This window comes from Acanthochromis polyacanthus, chromosome 9, assembly GCF_021347895.1.
Source record: "Acanthochromis polyacanthus isolate Apoly-LR-REF ecotype Palm Island chromosome 9, KAUST_Apoly_ChrSc, whole genome shotgun sequence".
Taxonomy (NCBI): domain Eukaryota; kingdom Metazoa; phylum Chordata; class Actinopteri; family Pomacentridae; genus Acanthochromis; species Acanthochromis polyacanthus.
The window spans coordinates 27690550-27706027 of NC_067121.1; the positions used below are offsets into that span (position 1 = coordinate 27690550).

The following is a 15478-nucleotide window of genomic DNA, read 5'->3' on the forward strand; positions in this document are numbered from 1 at the left end:
GTCCGTTCAGATATCTCTGCAAGTGCTGAAGTCAGGATAATCAAACTTGGCACTGAAGATTGGTCTAAGGTCCCCTGCTCAGTTGTGGAGTTAGAGGTCAGCAGATCAAGGTCAAGGTCAGATATCTGGGCGTGGTTCTGCCATCTACTGAGGGCTGGTCTAGTTTATTATAGCTTTATGGGTCCACTAGGGGGCAGAAATAAGCTGCATTGTCACCACCCTGGAACAAAAAGAGTTGCACTGCACTTTAACAGTGCAGCTTCATTAATCATAATCATAATCATATAATAAAAACTTTATCTATATAACACTTTTAAACAATGAGTTTACATAGTGCTTTGACAGACAAAGCAAAAGCCGGATGCCCAGAAGACAACACCGCAACAGACAGACAAACAGGTCAAACAAAAGCAAAGGGAAATTAATATAAATTGAGAATGTCAATATGAATGAATACAAACGAAAGAATAAAAATAATGAAACCCTTTAGCTACAGCCTGTGAGCCAGACAGCCTTCCAGTAGAAAAATAACAGTGTTATGAATTAACTTGAGAAGTTCATATGTTAAAATTAAGGGCTCACAGTGTTTATGATGTGAATTTTAGTATTAATAATGTAATCATAATGTTAAATACCCGTCCACGTTTGTGACACAAGCTTTAGCCATGCTATTAGTTGCTATTCTGTTTTATTTTCCAATCAGTCCGTGAGCTTTTATTGTTGTGATAAGCTTTTATTTTTGTAGTAACCCGAAGTACTCCGTGCACATGCGCAGTAGGTGAAGCCTCGAAGGGAACTCGGAAGTTCTTCTAGCTTTTAAAGCTTCAGCGTCCTGCCGTTGGAGGACATATTTTAGACAAAATGATCACTAAACTGATAGGTCAAAAGTATGTGGCCGTTGCCAAGTCATGGTAAGACGTTTTTATATCGTGTTTGTTATAAAAAGGAGGAAGGAAATCAGAGCTTTAGTTGTCAGAATCTCGATGTGTCCTTAGTTAACGTTAGCTGTTAGCCGAGCGAGGTCATAGCTACGGGGACACGCTGACTTTAGGTACCTGAGCTAAACTCTGAGCTAAATATTAAAATTAACGTTATAATTACGATTTTTATGTAATAGAGATAGTGTTAATAATTATTCCCCTTTGACTGCTGTTTTTCTGCTGATATCATAACAAGGTTGCGACATTCTTGCCGACGTTACCCAGTTTGAATACATATTAAGCACTGCTAACAAGCTAACTGACTGGTCTCTCTTGAATACGTTTGTTTTCAATCTCGATTAGGCAAAAAGATACTTATTTGATTAATTATTAAGGCTGCTGTAGTATGATCTAATGCCAAATTAACGGAATTAAAAGCTTAGATCATGGATGTGAAATGGAAAACGACAAGCAGCTCTCAGTGTTTGTATTTGTGAAACTGTAACCAGCAAGTCTGTCTTTTTTCACAATATATTTACCAAAACAACGTGACAAAAGCAATAAAACAACTTGTTTTGTTAGCTTGACTTTTAATAATAATACAATTTATGTTTTCATTTTAAAAAAATCTAAATATCCTAGAATAAATAATAGCTTTTACCTAATTAATCTTGCACATTGAATATATTTTCCAGGTCACTTTCATTAAATGCAGCCAATCTATTATGTTCTACAGAATGGGCCGGCTCAGTGAGGATAAATCTAATCTGAAATTTTTTTTCCTGCTCCACAGGATCCCAACTATGGCTGTATGGGGCACAACAGGAGGCGTAGCTCTGGTCTACCTAACAGACTGGCGATTGGTTTTGGATTATGTTCCCTACATCAACGGCAAATTTAAGAAGGATGATTAGTAGCTATCAGGTTAGTGTGAGGAATGGCACAGCGGCATGCTCAATGAGGAGACTGATATTTACAGCTCAGGCATCATCACGCTTCCCTCGGCTCAGCATTATTTCAGCGTCAATATTTCTGCAAGAGTGAGGTTAGATTTATTTGAGTTCACTTTTTTTTTAAACAACTTTGGTGTTGTGTAACGCAGAATGGTTTCTGGTAGCTATATGTGGTTGTACTCACACAGAGCCTGGATATCACTGAACAAACACATTTACAAATGTTTACAATTGTGTTACATTATGAATAGAGAACTATCTTTTAGACAGACCTCCTGCTGTACTTCTCCAACTTGATTAAATCAAGCTTTCTTTATCAATAATTTTTACTGACGTGTTGTAGCTTCTGAATGAAGTAAACTTCACTGGGCTACATATGATTCTAAAAGTGAAAATGCTAATCAAGCTGGAAATAACTGTGTAAGTCTCATTTGGGTCACCTGTGAAGACACGTTTCATGTTGAGTTGTACACATATAACAGGTCTGTTGAGTGTAGATGATTTGTTTTTTTGCTGTCTATTATGGCAGCACTGCAAGACAGCAGTTACAAAATAACACCAAAAAGCAGCACTTTCACACAGACTGTCTAAATAAAGGAAATGAGGGCAGACATCCACCCTGAGACAGCAGACATCACTAGGTAGAGGTTTGCCCTTATTTCAGAAATAGAACGCTTGACAAGTAATGCCTGCTAACTCTAACCTGATACAAGCCGATGCAATCTAACTGGAAATTGCACTGATAGAAAAAACCTAATCAACACACAAAAACTCCATATATTTGCTGTTGTTTAGTTTGAGTAAATGTTGCTAGAATAGTTTATTATGAATCACTTCTTTACATTATTTGCTATTTTTGCAAGTGCCCAGCTTGTCAGAGTAGTGGAGCTGTAACAAGGAAATGTGGCAAAAAAGTATATTTCTTTTTACAGCTTGGCTTTACACAACACTAATTCACAATGGAAACGCTTAATGTGTGAGTTTGCTCTGACAGTTTCTGTCTCTGCATGTGCTTCCTGTGATAATGTCAAGATGGACGGTCTGATTACTACACGTGAGACGCTATCACACACTATGCTGTCAGTGCTTTGGCTTCATTCACATGAGGTTTTTCTTCACTTGTGTGTGTAAAGTCATTATTCTTAGTTACTCTAAAATTTTAATGGTAAAAAGATTAATATTTAACGCATGTTGTTTTACATCCTTAGACCATATTTAAAATGGATGTAGCCACCTCACTGGTTTGTGGACTACTGAGAGCCCAAAAGCACTATGTTCGCCCTAAATCATACCCTCCTTTATCATCTACTTTGCTGGAAGTGCGGCTGTCATTTACAAAATAAACATCATGCTGTAGTGAAGGAGAAATAAAACTCGGGATTCAGACTACGAACCCTTTAGTAAAATGTTTACTGAGGAAACAAATTAACTTCTATTAATTGGGATTTCTTATTGTAATGAAAGGATTCGCCTCCTGCCAGCTGTTAAAAAAACGCAGGTTTAAGTCACTTCTCTATTGGGTTTGTTTTTCAGAACCAGAGGGTGCATCTATGTTTTAATTACAGTCTGTAACTATACCTCTAAAAAGACAAAAAAAAAACATCATCTGGGTAATGCTGTTTCTTTGGTGCAACATGAAGGTGGCAACACACTTCTGGGGTACTTATCAGTAGCAACTAGGAAACTAGGTGAAATTCGGAGACAATAACCCAGACAGTTCGGAGGTGTCTGGAGACCAGAATCAAGGACAACGGCCTATTTTAAGACTCACACGTAGCCCCTTCTAGTGAGCCAACCTGAAAAGCTTTTTGATCATTCACGAGAAATATTAACTGTTTAAACTTTTTTTAACGCACACAATTTTGAATTTGTTTCTGAACCGTGTTAGACGTTGACTGGGTTTTGGACAGTGCTTTTAGACCAAGAGAGTCAAACTCATTCTAGTTCAGAGGCCACATTCAGCCCAATTTGATCTGAAGTGGGCTGGACATGTAAAATCGGAGCATAATAACCGATAAATGGCCACAACTTCAAATGTTTCCTTTGTTTTAGTGTCTTCTCTGTAATTTTTACACTTTGCAAAATCGTCCCGCGGGCCGGATTGGAATCTCTGGAGGCATGTTTGACACCAGTGTTTTAGGTGAAAGGTGCATCTTGTACTCCTGAACATGCCATTCAGCCTTTACTCCTGAATGCACTGACCGTCAGCTCTGATCTTTCCTGGTACACTGCACAATATAACGAGTTTTTATTTTCCCCTGTCAGGTTGGTGCTGTCTCTTTTCTTTTCTACACCAAGACCTACATAATGAACATGAAGTACTGCAGCCGACACTCTGCACTGTGTTCCAACTACATGGCAAACCACTGGAGCCCATCATCTTCATCCAGCTGCTCAGTCAACATTGAACTGTTCGCCACAAATATCCACGGAAATGCACCAGGGTTTGGCATTTCAGCGTTCCTCTGTCAGTGAAAACAAGAGTGGAAGAAAACGGACATGATAAATGTGCTTTTTTCCTTTCTTTCTTGGTTTAACGATGGGTATTTAATTTATTCATCTGTGCTCTGCGGGTCAGGTTTTGATCCTTGATTGTAACTGTTTTAAAGAGAACAAGTAAAGTATGTGCGATTTATCCTATGTTATGGTTGTGTGTAATTATTTTTGCTTGCAACAATTGAATTAAAATGTGTTTCTAGATCTTGAGTTCAGCATTCTCGGTTCAGTTTGAAGCCAGTTTGCATGGACTTATTACTTCATCAGTTCAAAGAAAGGATATACTCAGTTAAAAACTGAGCCTCTGATCTATTGGTATGTCCCATAAATACAAATATTAGTCATTTTACTCTTACGTCAACAGACATGGTGGGGCTGCTTATTGTGTTTTTCTTCTTGTAGAAATGAAAGGATGCCATTGATATCACAAACCCCATACTGAGTGTCGTAGAAGAGTCCATAACAAAATGTAAAGTGATTCCACTACATATATCAGTCCTGGAATACAAATATGCCACAAATATAGATGTTTTATGTGATTTTTATTAAAGCTGTCTTATAGGTATTAGAAACGGTATGGATATCTTTAAAGTATTACATCTCACACAGAATGGTGCTTTAGGGGGGTGTAATAAATTATTGATACGATAAAATAAAAGCAGGATTTTAATGTTGCTGATGCAGGTGGTGTAATATCAAATTACTCTAACAACTGCACTTGCATATAGTCGTATATCCTTAGAAGTGACATTAGCAGAGTTCATGTACTGTAAGTTTATTCAACTCCCAAATTACCTAAATACAATTAAATATCTCTTAATATTGCCAGTGTTTATCTAAAATGCAATGCATTGCAAATTTGAACAGAACAGAAACACCCCTAATGGTGAGCGGTGCTCAGAGCTGGTGAGACCCGGAGCGTCACCGTCGGACTAGTTTACATGAATGCGGCGCAGGGATTATACAGTACTCATTATGTTCCGGGGCGGGCGGAGTGATCTGTAGCCGTAAAGGTCTTGACGTGAGACGGACAGCGGGCTTCGACAGCTAACCACTCTGTAAATTCATGAATGCAGTAACAACAAGCAGGTAGCTGGCTTCTTGTCTTTTCCTAGCCAGAATCACGGACGAGAACATCGACACGACCGGGACCATGGAAAGAAAAAGGTGGGACTTTTAAATGTGCGGGCGAAGGACTTGTGGAAATGATGAGGAAATACACGCATGCATGCATGCATGCATACATGCGTTTTGCAGTTGAGAAACAGTCGTCAAGTTAACAGCTCGAATGTTTTTATCTATTCTGTTGCTGCTGTAGCTAATCATAAGCTTTAGAGTGCTCTGGGGGGGGATTACATTTGGAGGGTTGTAACTTAGAAGAGTGATAATTTATGCGCTCGCCACGGACGTTCAGGACGCTGCTAGCTTGATTAGCTAGCTAAGTTTCATTGTTTACACACGCTTGACTTGCGGTGCGCTGGGCCCGGTACAGTCACGACTGCACACTAACAATCACTGCCACAGCACCGTGAGCTTTTTACAACTTAGAGAAGGAGAATATGTCGCCTCATGTGTCGCACACTACTTATTTATCTACTTACAAGTCCTTTATTTGAGTACACGAACTGGCACGCTTGAATAGGAGCTACTTTGTTTTGTTACATAGCAGGAGCAGGAAGTAGACCTACTATAAACCTCTACTACACTAATTAGTGCTAATTGGCATCCACTCAGGTGTTTTGATTACTGTGGCTGATTAGACCACTTTAAAGGCTGTGTGGGCGTGTACAGATGTGCTCGAATGACATCTCTCGACTCTTTGTCATTGCACTTTTTGGGGCAGAAGAAATTAACACATTTTTAAATGTGCATGCAGCTGGACAAGCTCATAAAACTATATCTTCATCGGGTAAATAACTTTATTCATAAGTATAAAGGAGATCCAGAGCATGTTTTGATTACTTTGACAGATGAGGTGTAATGAATTTGTAACTAAAACAAAGAAATGAAATCTGTTAAATCTATTAAATTCTGTTTTATTTACATAGTGACTATTCACGTTGTAAAGACCTTACAAGTCCAAAGATTTCCACTGAGCAGCTCTTTGGCAACTGTGAGATGAAAAACTCCCTTTTTAACAGGAAGAAACCTCCAGCAGAATCAAGTGGTTTTGGGTAAGGGAAAGAGAGAGAGAGAAAGAGAACAGGATATCGGATAGAAAATGGACAAACAATGCAAAACAGACCGGTAACAAAAGGAGAAGTAGGCGAAGCCCGTAACTGTAAATAGGAATGTGTAACTCTGGAGCCAGAGATATCTGCAGAGAGGACAAAAGACAAACTATGGGGGAGAGAGAAAAGACGAAGTTAGTGATAAGTTATGGTGGCATGTCAATGTATGGGAGACGAAAGAGAGGAGAGTCGATGTGCTCAGTGCATCGTGGGAAATCTCCCGGTGTAGGCCTATAGCAGCATACCCCAGGGATGGTTCACAGTCACCTGAGCCAGCCCTAACTGTAAGCTTTATCAAAAAGGAATGTTTTAAGCCTAATCCTGAAAGCAGAGAGGGTATCAACCTCCTGGACCCAAACTGGGAGCTGATAATGTGATTTTCGCTGCAGTCTGGACCAAGCAGGCGTTTTCTCTTATGTCTGGAGAATGTAACTTATATGCCAGGGAATTTCTGTTGCACCACAGTGCTTCATTTGTAATGGTATTTAGTGACACATTTGATCCAAATCAAAAAACTGCATCTCTTGTGATTGGATATTTCACAATATTGTGTTTTCAGTAGCATTTTAATTAATAGTTAAGCCCTAGAATCTAGAGTGGGAGCTACAGGACAGAGGAGGGGAATTTGGCCTATTGACAGTATGCATTTTCTGCCATGTATTTCTGATTTTTTTTTTTGATCTTCATCATCATGAATCCTTTGTAAAATGATGTGCAATTCATGCAGTTTAATATATGAATGATTTACTTTAATAAAGATACAGACATGCATGCTGTTCTTGTGAGCACCATCAAGGCGTGGCATATCAATATAATCCGAAGATCAGGATTTTTTTAAATATTTCTTTTTTTATATCGCCTGACGTAAAACGAAACAACCCTCACCCTTGGTTGCCCTGAAAGTCAGCAGCAGCAGCGATTACTTTTCACCTGTTATCTTTTTGTTGTTATTCATATTTTTAAAAGGAGGAATAATAAAACATAGAAAAGTTAAATCTCGTCTATGACATGTAAGTCATTTCTCGCCACAAAATCTTTTTAAAGCCTGTGCCTCTGAAAGCTATGGTGTATTTCATACACTGTGAAAATCCATATATGAGCCTGTAGGTTAATTACTGCCTGAACACCTCAGCTGGACACTGTTGCCTTAATAATTTTTCTGTTTTTTTTGTTTGTTTGTTTGTTTTTTTTCCTAGTCTGCCTGTTAAGCGAATTCTCAACAAGCCCCAGATTTTCCGCAGCACCCTTCACACTGATGTGAATGCCAGCCACTCTCGGCCCGGACGGTCACTCCTGACCAAAGTGCAGCACAACAGGCACAAGCATCTCTACGACACCAATCATCACATCAGGGTGAGACAGTTTGGTTCTCGTGTTTATGAGGCATAAAACTGAATAAACTGAAAGTACATTTTGATGGCGACTCGCGACAGATTCTGCATCAAACAGGTTCACAGTGGACTTTTTCACTCCAGGACACATCTAAAGTTAAATTCTCATCATACTGTGCGGCCTTCTGCCACATTGTTTGAGTGTCGCCTGAGCCTTCTGGCAAACAGAAGTAAAATGTCAGGAGATTTTTTTAAAAGAGCGGCCACACAGTGTTTGCCGCTTTACCTTAAAGCTGTGACAGATGAATCTCCTTTGGAACATTTGCAATGGAAACAATTGTGAATCTGTCATTTATTCTCTCATTCACTCTTACCTACACAACATGCATTTAATAGCAAATGCTAATGAGCAGTACATTTTTATTCTTTACACTAATCTGTACACATTGTGTAGTTAAACTATTAAAACAAAACAGTCAGATTCAAAAACAGTTTTTCCCCATAGCCATACGGACACTAAACAAATCAATGCCCTGATGTGACCTGTTGTGCTTTGTTTGTTTGTTCTTGTCATGTATTTGTATTAGTATTGTATTGTTCATTGTATTTTTTAATGACACAGATGTGAGCATGAAATGCTGTACTGAAAATAAATTCCACCAACTTTGATGTGTGGCCATTAATAAATGAATCTGAAAACAAACTCTGGTTTACCAGGTGAAAATTAGTCATTTGCGACACGAGATTCTGCATTTTAAATCAGTAGCTCCTTCAGAGTTGCTATATACTGTGTTGGTGCCTCTCTTCCTGGTTCACCTCCCCCTCAGATACTGTTTTATGCTTGACCGTTGACTGTACTACAAAGGGTAATCACTACCTCATAAAAATGACTTCACTGACTTTTTATATCCTCTGTTAATCATGAGGAAAAATGTTTTCCTTATAACTGTTCATGCATCGTAATCTTCCGTTACACTATAATGTTGTAGTCCTTTCTCACTCAATAAAGTAGGAGATGCAACAGATACCCCTGTTTGGTTCTCACAACATGAAGAATAAAGCAACACTACCAGAAATATGAAGGCTCTTTACAAATGTCATATTTGAAAATGGTTTATTATATGGTTGGAATGTGATGAAAGCTGGTTATAAATGTGTCCAGTCACTCACTCATAACAATGTTTCTCTTAAAGGCCAAGCCTGATTTAAACACAACGCTGCCGGTTCGACAGACTGCATCCATCTTCAAACAGCCGGTGACCAAGGTGACAAATCACCCCAACAACAAGGTGAAGACAGACCCTCAAAAAGCTGTGGACCAACCTAAACAAGTAAGTCAGGGGGCAGAGAAACCAAATCAGTTCTACTTATCTTTTTTTATATGTTGTCAGTAAAGTATTGAAAATTTAGGTAATTTCCACACAGCTGACTGTTTTTAGTGAGTGCTATTATTTTTTTCTTTATTCAGATACACATTCAGAGTGTATATGTGTCATATATTGAGTTTGTGGAAATTGAGTCCAAAAATATTCTTTGATTTTCCTCTTTTCTGCTTTCCTTCAACCTTTAGTTGTTCTGGGAGAGGAAGTTGAGCGGGTTGAATGCATTTGATATCGCAGAGGAGCTCGTGAAAACTATGGATCTTCCAAAAGGCTTACAGGGTGAGGATCACCTCAACACATGTCTGCTGCATATAGTTCAAACTAAGACTTTACAAGGTTGACACTCCATTTTTGTGTCCTCAGGTGTTGGGCCTGCATGTTCAGACAAAACGCTGCTTTCTGCAATTGCCAGCGCCCTGCACACCAGCCCCGCACCAATCACCGGACAGCTCACTGCCGCCGTGGAGAAAAACCCCGGAGTGTGGCTCAACACGACACAGCCTCTCTGCAAAGCCTTCGTGGTTACCGATGACGACATCAGGTGAGATGTTCACACTGTCACACACATCCCAGCTCACTGTGGGTTAGATCAATACCATGAATAAGTGATAATAGCATGAACCCACCGCTGATGGCTTTCTTCTGAATAAATATTTTAAGTTGGCCATTCAATGTGTCAAAGGTGTACGTCAAGTAAGCTCTAAAAGTGCAGTTCAGCATAGTAGATGCACTCAGCTGTAAGGCTATGTAACATGAAAGGTCTGTTGTTTGTTTTTTTTAATCTGTTAAGTGAATATGGAAAATAGTGATTTGTATTTAGAAAGAATACTGCTCCTGAGAAAGGGCACCAAATTTCAAATATGCAGTTAGCCTCTGTCATAAAATTGTAGCTGATGTACAAATAATTGCAATTGATAGTAGGGCTGCAACTAACGATGCGTCGTCAGCTGTATCTAAACACGGACATCCGCGCTGCATCGTGCATTCATAATATATGCACGATGCAGCGCCGATGTCCGTCCGTGTGCCGCGCTCCGGTCAGGCGGTGATTTCTGTTGCATTGCGCACTCACGTCCGCTTTTGATGAGATATCGTGCTCAGACGATTAGTCGACGCGTCGTTAGTTGCAGCCTTAATTGATAGTTTTATTTGAGTTGTTTGGTTAACTTTCTGCCTTCATTTTTTGCATTAGTGATACCTGTACCTTTGACTGACACCTTTTCTTGCAAATCCAGCATACTTCCTCCTACACGTTATTTGGCCAAAATACGCACACAGTGGTGTTGCAGCAATTGGGATTTGCAACTAAATCCATCATGTTAATGTAAATAGATGCTCATCAAAATGCAGTCTTGGTTAAATATTAGTGCTTAAGCCCCTAGAGATAAACAGATGATGACATTGAACAGTCGCAGAAGAAAGGACTGCAAATAGTGGATAGTGACATGGAAATGGTGATTGAATATGACATTTGTCTTAGTTTCCAACAGCTGCTTTTCTACAGGTGAATGGAAACGAGTCTGACGTGATGCATACTGATCGTAGTCAGCTTATGTAATTGTAATTGGGTGATTGCGTAATGTTTGTGAGGGGCCTACAGTCAGCTTGAGTCGCTCCCAAACATGCATTATGCTTTGTTGTATTCTGCTTCCACTGTAAATATTTTTATCACAAGTATTATGATGCACAACTTCACATTTTCCATAGATTTTCATACATAGACAGAACAGTTATTCCTTAATACTTTGATTACATTTCACTGCTTTACTTTTTGCTAAGCAATCTTTTTTATGGGAACTCATTATCACAAGTTCAACGATGTACAGTAGCTCCATGTTGTTGATACTCCAGCTTAGATTAACAGGTTTTAAGTCTTCAAGTTGATTTTTGGTCGTGTATTTAGGTTAACTAAAAGCACTTAATGTCTGAAAGGTAGCTAAAACATGGCTATAAATTAAGGCATCATCACTTGTATTGGTTGTGAAATCAGTAATTTAAACTGAACTGGTACTTTGAGTTCAGTTGGTAGATTGAATTGTATTTCTCGGTGCTTTGGCGGCCATCAAAAGATGTGGTTGATGCAAACACTAACCCATGTTCCACCAATTTCCTCCATCTGAGGATGATGAAACAAAATCCTTCTAAACTTTTTTTAACTTATTCAAATCAAGAATGAATTCAGCACTTTGTAAGTAATACTTGACAGGATTGTACATCATATTTTCAAATAATTTGTCACTGGAGTCCATCTTTGTATGAAAAAGTCTGTTTTCAGTTGAAGTTTTGCAGTTAAATGTTCCATTATATGAAGTTGTTTCAGTCTCTGTTTCCATTCTGTTTTCATTGAAGGAGAAAGTTTCCTCCAATTGACAGTTATAATCTTTCTTGCAATCAGCAAAAGGATGCAAAATACATATCTGTGATCTTTGTCATCAATATTCTCAGGAGGAATTCCAGACAGAAAAAACATTGGATCCGTAGAAAGTTTAACATTGAATATAGTTTCCATCTCAAGCTTAATGTTCTTCCAAAACTGAGATAATACTGAGCAGTCCAAAAAAATATGAGTGATCTGCCACCTTATTGCAGTTTCTCCAACATAATGGGGAAGTGTTTTTAAGAAATTCAGAATTACTGAAGGGGTCCTGAAGTATCTAATTTTTGTTTTATCTTTCTTAACTTTTAAGCCATGAAATGTGTCATACCATCAGTTCTAATGTTTTTTTTGTTGTGTGTGCCCTTCAGGAAGCAGGAGGACCTGGTGCAGAATGTGAGGAGGCGGCTCGAGGAAGCCCTTATGGCTGACATGATGGCTCATATAGAGGACACCGCTGCAGACGCAGCATCCGACAAAGCAGAGGAGAAGGTTGAGCAGGTGGAGAAGGAGGAATTATAGCCAAGGTACACAGAGACACAGTAATGATTCCAGTACAGCTGAATTTCTGCTGGTTCTTCCACTTCTGCTCTTTTCCACACGCACTAATTTCCATTAATCTGATGGTATCTCAACGTGTCGTTACATGTCTGAATGAGCACCCTGGTCACTTTTTATTTCAAAATTGCAACAACAATCTTACTAGGTCACAAGGTTTTTGAAATAAAAAGTAAATTTATACAAAGTATAGATTTCCTTCTGTATAGTCCTTCTTTTCCAGATGTGCCTAATGTTTAAATACTTTGGATCAGCTTTGGCAGGGAAGTCTTGCTTTATTAGTTTATATACAAAGTGCATTTTATGTGCAGCTGTACAACACAAAGTACATATTTTAAACATTGTCTTTTAACATGTAAAGTTCTATGTTTGAGTCAGGAGATGAATTTAAACTTGGATTATTCTGCTTTTTTGGCAGTTTTTGCTTTTCCTGTTTGTGGACACATTAACGGTGAACTGATCAGTTGATGGGCAAAGTTTTTTAAAGATTTCTGTGCGTCATAATATAATCAAACATGTCAGTTACAACAAACTAATATGAATATGCCGGTAACTTTTTTTGAAACTTATTCTTATCAGGGCTTTCAGACAAAATGTCCTCTTATGTACAAGTGTATTTTGTTGAATTTTCAGTGAGATCAATATAATTTCCTCAAACTTACATACTGAAATCTGAAAGGATTATGTCATGCTTTAAATTGTGTGTCAATGTGGTAAAGGATTTTTCTACAATTCACCACCAATGGTGACCCAAAACCATCGCAAAACATCTTTCATTTCTCTGTCCTGCAATATCACATTGCAATTGAGATGGATACGAACAGATCAGATGAATGAGAATTGCAGTAAATGAATGTATTACAGAAAAAAGTCAACATGAGCTGTAGTTTAGTTTGCTGCTTTCCTTTGAGATTATTTCATACCAGCAGTGTGAGATAGCAGCAGGATTCACATAAGTGTCTCTAAAGCGAAAGAGTTGTGCACATTTACACACAGAACAACCGCTGTAACTTCATAGTATACTTATAAATTATCCCCATCATGGAGACAGGATCGATCGGGGTCTAACTACACTGCATACTTTCATACATATTAGACACTTGAGCTGTCACACATAGTCACTTTAAAAGCTACAGTTAGCTCATTTGTTACGTAGTAGATCTAAGAGAAGATAAAATGCACTTTATTGTCCCCAAAGGGAAATTTTCCTCTGGCAGTGGTGCAAATTTAACAGCTCTGTGTAACAAGACAGCTCAGTGGCAGTACAGAAAGTACACAGCAATGTACAGAATAAGCCAAATATGTTGGACCATATATGAAACCCACCATCACACATTTGTTAAAGCTTCACACACATCATAGGTGCAGCGTAATTTTACGCTTGAATGTGATAGAAATTACTATTTAGATTTAATCTTTCGTGTTTATTGGTGTATTATTAAGCATTACTGCCACTCTGATGTGCTGTAAAATCACTTAAATGACAAATGCATATATACTGGGGCTCTCTGTCTTTGTGGGTCGGCATGAATGAAGCCAAAAGGAGCATTAACATAAAAGTGAGCCTTGTTACCTCCGCCAAGGCGGTTATGTGACACCTGGCGTTTGTGTGTCCGTCTGTCTGCGTGTCTGTCTGTCTTTTAGCAAGATAACTCAAAAACGCCTGGGCAGATTCACATGAAATTTTGAGGGGATGTAGACTATGGTAAGAGGAAGAGCTGATTTAATTTTAGTGGCAATCCGGAAAGGATCCTGTATTCTGGATCACTTTGAATTTTTTAGTATGCGATTGAAAATATGACAAAAACATCATAGGTTAGTATGTCGTCCAACAAATTGGAGCAAGGTGTCTAAATAGCTCAACTGGTTAACAAGGTGATTCGTAAACAGAACTGTCAGAGATGCAGGTTTGATTCCAGCTCATGATCCTTTACTGCATGGGTTTCCTGTTTTCCTCTCTATCCTTGGCGGAGGTCTGCGCTCTCTGAGTGCTTTTCTAGTCTATATTTAAGACTGCCACCACTTTAACAGACTGACGAAGCAGCAGTGTTACATGTGTGAAAATGGTTTTACAGTACTATGAAGGACAGTACATTCCTAAACAACTAACGTGTCTCTTTGTCGTCTCTCCTACAGGCTTGTTTGACGTGAAGTTTGCTGGTAAAGTCCTTTCAATATTCAAATAAATGGCTCCACGAAGAATTTGTATACACTTGGACTGAAACCGATAGAAGTGGAGACATTCTGCAGAGTTTGTAAAAACAAAGACTGTTGTCTTTCTTTTTTCTTTCCAACACTTGACCGTGTATTCCTAAAAGGGTGCTTTTTTTTTTTTTTGGGTTTCAGTTTTTATTTTATACCTCTACTAATGTATGACAGCTGTGGATGGTGCTCTATACAATACAGTGTTACACTTAGTTAACAGCTGTTTAAGCTCAAAGCTGAAAACGCAAACCTTGTGTGTGTGAATGATGTGTGAGCGTGTGCGTTTATAATGTATAAGTTCATTTTTGAAAAGTGTGTTCATTTTTAAGTGCTCCACCAGAAACTGTTGCTTTATATTTTACTGGCGCTGTAGGTCGTGTGTTGTATAGAAAAGCTGCAGGATTTTCACATGCACACACGCCACTGTTACGGCTGTTGGTAACTGAAGGATTTACGGTTCAGAGTATCGTTTTTTGTTTGTTTTTTTTCTCTCACAATAACCTGAGTTTACATGGTATTTGCATTGGCACAATTCTTGTCAGTTTCATTTTAACATTTGAGTTTTGAACAGTTACAGAGAAAATACAAAAACAAATAAATGCTGATGTACTGTACCTCATTACAAGATTGTTACCGCTGTACCACTGTCAAATAAATGCAGCTCTTGTAAGATTCATGGTGTAGAGTGTGTCTTTTTCTGTAAGGATCGCATCGTATCTTTTCAAATGTGTCTTAACAATATTGGCAAGCCCATATCTGTATTGAAAGAGTTGATTAATTGTTCCTTTTGTCCTTAGTGGCTGAGAGATCCTCTATGTCTGATGTGATGTTAATGTAAGATATGTGAAGTCAACTCACTGTTATTTATGGAGCACATTTAAAACAATAGTTGTTAAAATTTAGACCCTGCAGTGTGATTTGTTAATTTACCTGAGTATGTTAAGTATTACGATTTAAACCTTAGAAATGTACAGTATATAAAATACAAATTTAGCTAATTTACATTTAATTGGAAGTTCAAGACCCTA

At 38.4% G+C, this 15478-nt stretch overlaps 2 protein-coding genes across 2 annotated transcripts; both read left to right on the forward strand.

Moving 5' to 3' along the window:
* Positions 1–761: 761 nt before the first annotated feature.
* On the forward strand, positions 762–4579 carry LOC110967141 (cytochrome b-c1 complex subunit 10). Its single transcript, XM_022216650.2, has 3 exons — positions 762–911; positions 1714–1844; positions 4139–4579. Exons 1-2 carry the CDS (start codon positions 862–864, stop codon positions 1832–1834), a joined length of 171 nt encoding a protein of 56 aa, XP_022072342.1. The 5' UTR covers positions 762–861; the 3' UTR covers positions 1835–1844; positions 4139–4579.
* A 771-nt stretch (positions 4580–5350) lies between these two features.
* On the forward strand, positions 5351–15124 carry mbd3a (methyl-CpG binding domain protein 3a). Its single transcript, XM_022216649.2, has 7 exons — positions 5351–5536; positions 7797–7953; positions 9125–9262; positions 9502–9592; positions 9677–9854; positions 12059–12214; positions 14382–15124. Exons 1-6 carry the CDS (start codon positions 5523–5525, stop codon positions 12207–12209), a joined length of 729 nt encoding a protein of 242 aa, XP_022072341.1. The 5' UTR covers positions 5351–5522; the 3' UTR covers positions 12210–12214; positions 14382–15124.
* Positions 15125–15478: the final 354 nt, after the last annotated feature.

Excerpts from the sequence above, each read along its gene's own strand:
- LOC110967141 (XM_022216650.2), top strand. The coding sequence starts at position 862 with ATGATCACTAAACTGATAGGTCAAAAGTATGTGGCCGTTGCCAAGTCA. Across the intron at positions 912-1,713 it reads GTGGCCGTTGCCAAGTCATG|GATCCCAACTATGGCTGTAT; the intron begins GTAAGACGTTTT and ends CCTGCTCCACAG.
- mbd3a (XM_022216649.2), top strand. Across the intron at positions 9,263-9,501 it reads CTGTGGACCAACCTAAACAA|TTGTTCTGGGAGAGGAAGTT; the intron begins GTAAGTCAGGGG and ends TTCAACCTTTAG. Across the intron at positions 9,855-12,058 it reads GTTACCGATGACGACATCAG|GAAGCAGGAGGACCTGGTGC; the intron begins GTGAGATGTTCA and ends TGTGCCCTTCAG.